At 47.1% G+C, this 9,718-nt stretch overlaps 1 protein-coding gene and 1 pseudogene across 2 annotated transcripts in view; both read left to right on the top strand.

The window, feature by feature from the left end:
* The first annotated feature begins 4,256 nt into the window (after positions 1-4,256).
* Positions 4,257-5,272, top strand: LOC109393634 (serine/threonine-protein kinase pim-2 pseudogene; annotated as a pseudogene).
* A 2,429-nt stretch (positions 5,273-7,701) lies between these two features.
* The window catches only part of LOC109393682 (dehydrogenase/reductase SDR family member 4), a 15,463-nt gene continuing 13,446 nt past the window's right edge, over positions 7,702-9,718 (top strand). Inside the window, exons 1-2 of one of the 2 annotated variants that reach the window (XM_019663159.1) lie at positions 7,702-7,876; positions 9,015-9,192. In XM_019663159.1, coding sequence (XP_019518704.1) covers positions 7,746-7,876; positions 9,015-9,192 — 309 coding nt within the window. In that variant the 5' untranslated portion in view covers positions 7,702-7,745. The remainder of the gene's footprint in view (positions 7,877-9,014; positions 9,193-9,718) is intronic. The other variant, XM_019663158.1, reaches the window with a different exon arrangement.

The following is a 9,718-nucleotide window of genomic DNA, read 5'->3' as shown; positions in this document are numbered from 1 at the left end:
TTGCACTGTTATGCTGGCTTTAGACTGTCAAAGCCCACCCTTCCATTTTCTATGAAAGCCCCCCCATCAAATAACCCAGTCTGGCAGGAACCGTAGTGACTGGATTCTTGTTTCAGAATGCCCTGATGCTCTGATTTGGGGGAAAGGGCCAATCTTTGGGGAGAATGTCCCCTGTGTGCTAATTGGGTAATGAAATACCCAGTTAGTGTGCTAGGAGTCTTGCATGGGAAGGATTCTGAAGAAAGGAGACTGTCAGTGAGTCCTCAGCAAAGCAAATGCCTGGTTGGAGTTACAAAAGCTTTAGTCAGCGGAACACCTGTGAAAGGAAAAGGGAGGAAGCAGGTTGAGAAGGAGGAACTGTTAGACCACATGAAGCAGATCTGACAAACACCAGCCCAACAGGAAGCTCCAGAGCAAAGATGACCGTTAGAGGAGACCTGTGTTAAGCAGAAATGGTGAGGTCTGTGTACTACCATCCTGCTTAGTCACTGGCTGGAGCCATCCTGAGGAGTTGACTGTCAGCTGGAGGCTGACAGCTAATCATACTCACAGCAGCCAGTGAGAGTCCCTTTTAGAAGGAGGATCTAAGCTATTATCTGCATCTCCACGTCTGCCACAGGGGCTGTCTCTGAGGGAGGAAAGGAAAGAAATCACCATTTTGAAAACAGGGCTAGGAATTTGTGCCCATAAAGAAACCATTGGGAAGTCTTATTATGTGTCCTATAAGAGGATTTGTCTCCTTAAATTGTAATTCACTCCACCCCCAAATCTTCGGTGAATTTCTTTGTGCAATGCCATTATGATGAATAAAGGATAGGCAGTTGGGGACATGTGACCCTCCCCATTTTGTCCCTGCATCTCAGCCTCCACCTGCAGACCACACCAGGGCTGTAATCCTGAGGCTCCCAGAAGTGATCAGCAGCAGAGAGTGCTGAGAACCAAGATGGAGTCAATTGCTACTTGAAAATAGACTGGGACAGTCCACCACCACCACCACCACCCCTTCCCAAATACAGCAGAAGAAAGCAATCCTGGGCCTGAGGGAAAAGAAAGGCCTGTCTTTAAGAACCTTTTGCCTGCTGCTGTACAGAGTTTCTGAAAAAGATCTGTACAAACAGTGGATGGATGATTTCTAAACGGTGTTCACAGAAAACTGTCTAAATACAGGGTAATCGGGGAAAAAAATAGATAAACCAAAAATTGAATAAACTGTAAAATAGAATTATGAGATGCTAGATAGAGCAATATATCACAAAATTAACAATCCATTACATTTACATAGTCAGAGATTATGTCAGTCTCTGGAACCTACAGATCTATTCACTGTTTTGGTTGTTGTTGTTTTTTTAGTTTGTTTGTTTGTTTGTTTTAAGTAAATTAGTTATCAGCAGTTTAAAATCAAATATTTCATAGTAAAATCCATATTTCTATCCTCTGTTTAAAAATGTTAAGATCTGACAATGATAAGCTAGTATTCTCAATGACAAACATGGGTAGAACTGAGGATGCCTCAGTTCTGCAAGCTAAAGGTCAGTGGGACCCACCACTCCCCATGGACTCTCAGTCACTGAGGTATGTCGACATTTCTCACTAAGCTTACGCCATGAACCAAAGTTTGAACCATTCTACGTCCTGTGTATTAGAGTGTGGGGCAGCAGGTAAATGCACTATAGAAAAACAAATCCACCAGAACTGCTTAAATATTTTTTTAAGGTATTCCAACCATAGTCATCGATTTAAAACATTTGACCCAGGGTACAAACAGATTTGCACCAAATGCAAAATGTATATACATCCAAGGTTGTTTACTGTAATATTGTTTGAAAATAGCAAAACACTGGAAGCTACTTAAATGTTTATCAGTAGAAGACTGGCTAAATAAATTATAGAATACCCACACAGTGGATTACTGTACCGTTATTTTTAAAGGGAGAGAGAATAAAGTAAATCTATTGTGTACTGCTTAGAATGATCTCCAAGAATGTATTTTAAGAAACAAAAGAAAGAAGGGAGGATGGAAGAAAGAAAAGAAACCAGTAATTTGAAGGACAATATGTATAGTGTCATTCCATTCATGGGAAACATTTTTAAGTGAAAAATGCATAGGAAATTTCTGGAAGGATACACAAGACCAAGAGCTATATGGGAAGTAGGTAAGAAGCATAGGGAAGGGTTACCCACTCACTTTTCACTTTATAATCGGTCTCTTTTTAATATCATGAACATGTGTTATTTTTATAATTTAAAGAATAGATATTTTAATAATTAAAACAAAAACACATTGGTGCTGAAAGTAAAATTCCAATTCAGAGTAAATTAATTTCTAAGAAAACTGTCATTCTCCAATAATGTCAGAAAAATTAAGTGTAGCTATTCAACATTGACAGGGAGTCAGGTTGTCCTGACTCACTGTGATTTCACATATGGAAATAAAAATGCCTACCTCACTGGATTGGAAATACTCAATAAAACTTACAGAAAGCACCCAACACTTGCCGGCACTTAATAAGTGTTCAATAAAAGTTGCTAACCCAGCCGTCCCACACTGCCCATTTCTGACTTGTGTCAAATGATGAAGCGTGAATCAATGACCAATCTGGGGTAGCTATTGCAAAACCCAAGATTTAAATTCCATCCCAGGGGAATTTCCTTCTGGATGACAGTCAACCCTTGAAGAAGATGGGAGTGTAGTCCTCAATCACAGAATTTCTTCAAGATCTGCAGATGGTTCCACCTCCATACAAGAGCAATCCCACTGCATATTAAAGTTCCCATTTCAAAGGGACTCCTACATAAACTATTATTTTCCCCAAAGATTTCCTACCCCCCTCTCCAGCAAACCAGCTTGATATGGAGTAGGAACCAGAGACTCCCACACTTCTTGCCTTCCCTCTGCCCTTTTCTGTTCATGGATACCTTCTCCCCATCCCCCCGCCAAATGTCCCCTCTGCTCTCCCAAAAGAAATGATGCTAGGGGCCAATATCTACCCTGCCCAGATGAGGAGGGAACAATGATCACGGAGCTCCCAGGACACAATTCTCTTTCTCCAGAACCCTTTGCTTTTTGAGGTGTAGTCTCTCTCACCACCACCCCCCACACACCCCTCCCACCCCCAACCTCAGCACCTGGATCTGGTTGCCCACCTCTGAGCAGGAGATGAAGAGAGATCAAACTCACCCTTCAGGCCTGGCCTGGCCCTTTGAACCAAAAGCTTTGAGAACCCCTACTTCAGTCCTCCTACACACCCTCCCCCCAGCCCCATGCAGAGGTGGAGAGTGCTGGGAAGGGTTCCCACAGTGCATTAGCTCTGAAGAGGAGAGAAGGAAGAGCAGTGTCTGTTGTCAATAATTCATGAGGTTCAGACTGAGGGGCACCAGTCAGGGAATCAGTTTTCCCCAGATATGGGGAAAATTAGACTTAAGCTCTCTTATCTCATCAGGATGTGCTGAGTACCAAAGCTTAGTACCACAGCTGTAACTTCTCGGCTGAGGAATATACTCTAAGTCCAATGTATACTGTTACATCACTTGCTGCCATACACCCCCCTTTTGAATGCTGAAATCCTTTTTTAGCTGATCAGCTGACCTACACATATACTAAATGAACCTTTAGTAAGTATGAATTCTATTAAATAGCGATCCTCCAAACTGAATTTCACAGACTAGTTTCTCTCTCCTCTAATTGTAGGGACTGACGTAGGGTTACCAAACTGGTTATTTTACCAACTAAGAACACTTTTTTCAAGCTATCCATCTGCTTTTATCATCTTAACGAAAAGACTAACACCAAGAAGAGGAAGAAGAGAAAAAAAAAAGCAGCAGATGCCTATCCCAGAATAAGAGTATCTGTTAAGTTAAATAAGCTTAACTTTATGAAACTCACTATATATCTCTATCTATATCTAGAAGTAGATACAGATATAGATATAGATTTTTTTTTCACCCTCATTTTGCCTTGAACTACTGAAAAACTTTGCCATGGATCAGCATTATTTCTCAGTCTGACATTTGGAGGCCACAGGGTTAAACCAATTCAGACACTGGAACTTAGGTCTATCAAGGCCTTTCAGCAGTGTACCACAAGCCACACAGATTTATTAATTCTTCCAGAAACCCAGAAGGGAGATCATTTCAACCCATGTGGCAGAAGTAGGGGCTGAAGTCTTGGACACAGAAATTATAGCTGGAGAAGACTTTATTCATCATCTACTCCAGCATCCTCAATTTACAGATAGAGTGTAGCCTGTTCAGTAGCTTTGGGGCTGGCACGCTTGGCAAGTCTTAGCAGTGCACCATTCAAGGGTGCTTCTGGACCACCAGCTTCCCTGTCTTCCATCCTGGTGCCTCCTAGTCCTGGCTGCCCGGCCTCACTGCCCCAGGCGTCCACACCCTGTGGGCTCAGCAGGCTCAATCTGCACAGTGCCTCCTCCATGTTGAGCAAGCTTCTTCAGCGACTCGCTGTGACCCCCGTGACTCCCATGCTATGGCCAGGAGGCAAGGATCAGGAAGCATTTGAGACCCAATACAGACGTGGCCCCCTCCTGGGTAAGGGGGGCTTTGTCATGGTCTTCACAAGATGTTGCATCACAGACCGACTCCAGGTGACCATCAAAATGATCCCTCAGAATTGCATGTTGGGCTGGCTTGTTGTGTCAGACTTTCCATGCTTACTGGAAATGCAACTGTTATGGAAGGCAGGTGCAAGTGGTGTACACCTTGGTGTGATCTGCCTGTTTCACTGGTTTGACTACATTGCAGAGCAGGGTCCATTGAATGAAGTCCAAAACCACTGCCTCTTTGCCCAGGTAGTGGCAGCCATTTGCGACATCAAGGATGAGAACATCCTGATAGACCTCTGCCAGGACTATATCAAGCTCACTGATTTTGGTTCTGGTGCCCTGCTTCACGATAAACCCTACACTGACTTTGATGGGACAAGGGTTTACAGGCCCCGGAGTGGATCTCTCGTCACCGGTACCATGCACTCCCAGCCACTGCCTGATCACTGGGTATCCTTCTCTATGACATGCTATGTGGGGACATTCCCTTCGAGAGGAACCAGGAGATTCTGCAGGCTGAGCTTCACTGCCCTGCCCATGTATCCCCCGACTGTTGTGCCCTAATCCGCAGGTGCCTGGCCCCCAAACCCTCTCCCTGATCCTCACTGAAGGAGATCCGGTTGGACCACTGGATGCAGGCACCAGCCGAAGATGAACCCCCCAGCACCTCTAAAGGGGGTCCCACCCCTTTGGCCTGGTCCCTGTTGCCCTAGTTGGGATGGCCATCCCATGACCATGCCAAAGGAACAGAAGAACATCTGTTGACCTGGTTTTACAGGCCATCAAAAATCCAGTGTTACTAGGGTCAGAGATTGGGGATCAGGTGTCAGAAGACATGAATCAAGTCTGCCCAGTCCCCATCCCAATTCTGCTAAGGAGCTCTCCCAGAATTTACAGTTTCTTATCTGGAGGGAGAACTTGTTTCTCATTTTGCTGACAATGTTTACTTGGTTGAAGTTACTTCCCTTCTGAGTTCCAGGACTCTTATTCTGATTTGTTACAACCCTTACATGGGCACCTCCTGCTTCCACCACACAAAATTAGTTCAGATGCTCTCTAACTTGGGAACGGGTGCTTTCCTTCAATACCCCAGCAACTTTTATTTATTTATTTATTTATTTATTAAGATTTTTATTGGGGAATTGGGGGGATGGGAACAGTGCTAGGGAATTGGGGGAAGGGGAACAGGCAAGTTGATGTCGTCTTGTTCTTCAGTCTAGTTGTGGAGGACGTCGCCCCACTGGCCCAAGTTGGCACCATCACTGCGCTCCTCCCGGGCGAGGCAGATCAGTCGCCGGCTTCTGGACGGCCGCTCACTGCGGCTGCTGGCCGCTCACGCTGGCTGCTGGCTACACACGGTAGCCCATGGCAACCCACTGCAGCAGGGAGTGCAGCCTACGCCGTCGCCGGCGACCCATGGCAGCCCAGCTCCAGGTTGAGCCGTTGTTCAGCATCTTAGCTGTGGAGGGCAGTGTCACTGGCCCTCATATGTGGGATCCAAACCAGGGCCCTCTGGCATCCCAAGCGAGTTCTTAACCATCGCGCCACTCGGCCGGCCCCGCAACTTTTATTTTAATAAAGGGACCCTTTCCTCTAGCCTAGGGTCCCATATTCAGTCAAGCTGCTTGCCTACCTCAGCCCAAGGTTGCTTACTCTGAGCGACATAATGCCCTATTGTTATCCCAGAGCTTAAAAAGATTTTTGGGGGGGCCAGCCGAGTGGCTCAGTTGGTTAAGAGCTCGCTGAAGAGTTCGAGCTCTGAGCAACAGCAGTTCAATTCCTGGCCCAAGCTGAGCTGCTGCTGAGCTGCTAACAGTTGGCAGGATGGCTCAGCTTAAAAAAAGAAAGAAAAAAAAGATTTTTTTTTAAATTAAATTTAATTTTTTTGGTGAGGGGACCCTACTGTGTTATTCTAAGTGCTCTTATTCTGGTAGGAGCCCTACTTCCATAATTTGGGAAGGAATGAGAGATGGATACCACTTAAGTCCACTAGGGTGGGAAGGGGGTGATTTGGGGGGGAACGGGGTAGAGGAAACAAGTCTTGTTTGTTCTTCTGGGGCTTCCCCTATCTTTTTTGGATTCTTGCTGCCTCCTTCTGAGCCAGGATTGTCCAGTTGCTGAAATGTAAATACTTATGTATTGGGGGAAAGGAGCTCTAAATGTGTCGGTCTCTCCTTTCTTCCCCTGCTTGGATTATTTAAAAAGCCATGTGTGGGAACACACTATTAAATAAATGTAATAGAATAATAAAAAAACAAGAGTCTAGCCTGTGGCAGCAATAATAATTACTTTATGCTGGCAATAATTACTATGTGTTTAGTAACTTACAGTTTATAAAGTGCTTTTACATTCAACAAATATTTATTGAACTAGGGTGGAGGCTAAGACCTGGGGATGTGGTGATTGTGGAAAAGTGAGTGCTCCTGAGTTCGGTGTAGTATTTGTTGGGGGACCCTCCAGCCTCCTTGCTACCACTTAGGCCCTGTACAATGGGGAAGTGCTCTTAGGGTGGAGTGTATAAAAGGTCCTGTCCAGCCAGGATTTTTATCCCCGCACACTGGTTACCACAGTGATCAGAGTCTGCCTTCCAGGCCTGTCAGGACAGAGAAGACCTTGAGCAAGGGTGAAGGGCAGTGTCAGGCTTAGCCCGGCTGCTCCGCATCACGTCTCTATCCCAGGCTCCTCCCCCCTCACCTGGGACGCCCATACGGTGACTCCGCGGAGACCACACGTCCATGGGCAATCTCAAAACATTTGCCCTCCCATGGGCTGTCACATATGTGAACCCAGACTTTCTCGGAGAAGGGGGTCCATCTTGAGGTTCTGGGAAGCAAAAGCAAACAACTCAAAGCTCCCTCTACAACCCCCCGGCCCCCCAAAAAAATGACATGGGCAAGAAAATGTGGAAGGAGGGTGCGGAGAAGTCTGCGGGTTCCTGCAGGGGCGCGGGCCAAACAGGAAACTTGTACTGACAGTCCTGTCCCACAACGGCCAGGACAGAGCAGAGGACTTCGGGGCGTGGCGGCCAGGAGCCGGGAGGGGGCGCCGGCAGCCACAGCTGCTCCCAGCGCTAGGGGCCGACGCTCAACGGGAGGAGGGGTGCAGCCCAAGGGCGGGCCCTGAGTTGGGAGCGGGGCGGGATTCGGCCGGTCCCCGCCCTACCGTCACTTCCCCTGTGGTGGCGCCATGCAGAAGGTGGGATTGTTGTTGGGCGGCTGTATCCGGTCGTGGAAGTTGGTGCGAATGGCCAGCTCCGGGATGGCGCGCCGGGCCCCGCTCGCGAATAAGGTGGCCCTAGTAACGGCCTCCACCGATGGGTGAGTACCCCAGCGGGCGTCCTTGAGACCTCAGCTCTCCGGAAATAGGTACTCACAGCTTGCCCTTTGCCTCCTGGACCATGTCCTGAGGCCCCACACGCTGCCAAAGACCCCGAAGAAAGGAACCACGTGGTCGGCCTGCATCCCCTTGCCAGTGAGTGTTCTGTCACTGCTGCCTCTGGCTCAACTGTGCCACCTCAGTGCTGCCCCCCATCAATCCGGTCTCCCAGTGCTCTAGGTTGCCCCAATCAACCTGCCCCACTTGGAGTCTAGGAAGACCAGCAGACACCAGGAATCTAAGAAGACAGTCCAGATTTCAAAAATCCTATCTCACTGCCTCCAACGACTGTGGAAATGTTCCAGACACCCCATTTGGGCACCCTGACAAGTCTCCCAGAGCCTCACTCCTTACCTAGAGGGGACACAAGGCTCATTTATCCAGATTTTTGTTTAGTTCAGTGCATTTTGGCCTCCTTTGCCCAGCCTGCTTCTCAACCACCACTGTTGTCTATACTGCTTCTCATTCCCACAGGACTTTGCTAGATGCCAGCTCTACACAAATCTAAAACACAAATATACTCAAAACGCTAATAGCTAACAGTTGCAAAATGTGTAACCCTTACTCTCAGGGAAGTAATGTATGTAAAAAATTTACATTTTTAACCAGAGACCCATCCTTTCATATGCACCCCAAAACATAACTAAAGATAGAATTTTGAAATGATATAGACTAGTAAGGAAGATATTTGGAGGCAGGGGCTGTTTTGAGTGAGACCTTCCAATCATGGAAGTGGCTGCTGCTATACCCGTAGCTCATTTCTCTTCCCTCAGGCCCTATTGGGTATGGGGCCTGTCACCCGTCGTAAGGCCTGTGGAAGGTAATATCACTTCCTGGGAACCTACTCTGAGGGCCAAAACCATAAAAAACATAAGTAAATGGGTACCCAAAACGTGCTAAGCGTGTCCATCTGTATGGTAATGGCTGTGCCATTAGCTCTATTTTACACATAATACAGACACATGAATGTCATATGGAATGAGAGCTAGAATTCAAACCCAGGCAGCCTGACTCCTTAGCCCATGCTCTCAACCTCTTCACTGTACTGGCCTGACAGTCCTTATCTCTCTCTGCCCACAGGATCGGTTTCGCCATCGCCAGGCGTCTGGCCCAAGACGGGGCCCACGTAGTGGTCAGCAGCCGGAAGCAGCAGAACGTGGACCGTGCTGTGGCAGCGCTACAGGGGGAGGGACTGAGTGTGACAGGCATCGTGTGCCACGTGGGGAAGGCAGAACACCGGGAGCAGCTGGTCACCACGGTGAGCAGCAAGGACATGGGCACAGAGCCAGGAGGTGGCAGAAGGGAGCCAGCCTGCGCCTCCTTCCCTGCTTTCCTGGACAACATTGGTGTGATCCAGGCCAGCACTATTAACTAAAACATAACAGTGCATTCTACATACCCACACCAGTCTGCCAGCACATTTTTATTGTGTATCCTTTCTGTTATGTCTCCAAGAATCATCCCATCCCAGTCAGAGAGTCAAAAATTACTCTAATGCTTCAACCCTGCATCAGCCCTTAGGGGTGCCTACCCACCCCCACACACACACAAAAAAAAAAAAACAGCTGGTTCTGGTTCTCCAGTAGTTTCCAATCTAGTTGGGCAGATGAGAAGGGTAAATATTGGGTTGTCGGAAAAGTCATGATGCATTTTTGCAACGAAAAACATAGAAAAAAATACGTCATGACTTTTCCAACAACCCAATACAATCACAAAATAGATGTTCGACCAGTGAGCTAATAAGCAATCAATCGCTAGTTCTTTAGTGTACAGAGCCAAGTCCC

Source organism: Hipposideros armiger, unplaced genomic scaffold, assembly GCF_001890085.2.
Source record: "Hipposideros armiger isolate ML-2016 unplaced genomic scaffold, ASM189008v1 scaffold_385, whole genome shotgun sequence".
Classification (NCBI taxonomy): Eukaryota; Metazoa; Chordata; class Mammalia; order Chiroptera; family Hipposideridae; genus Hipposideros; species Hipposideros armiger.
The sequence above is the reverse complement of the archived record's forward strand: the minus strand, read 5'-3'. Positions and strand labels throughout refer to the sequence as shown.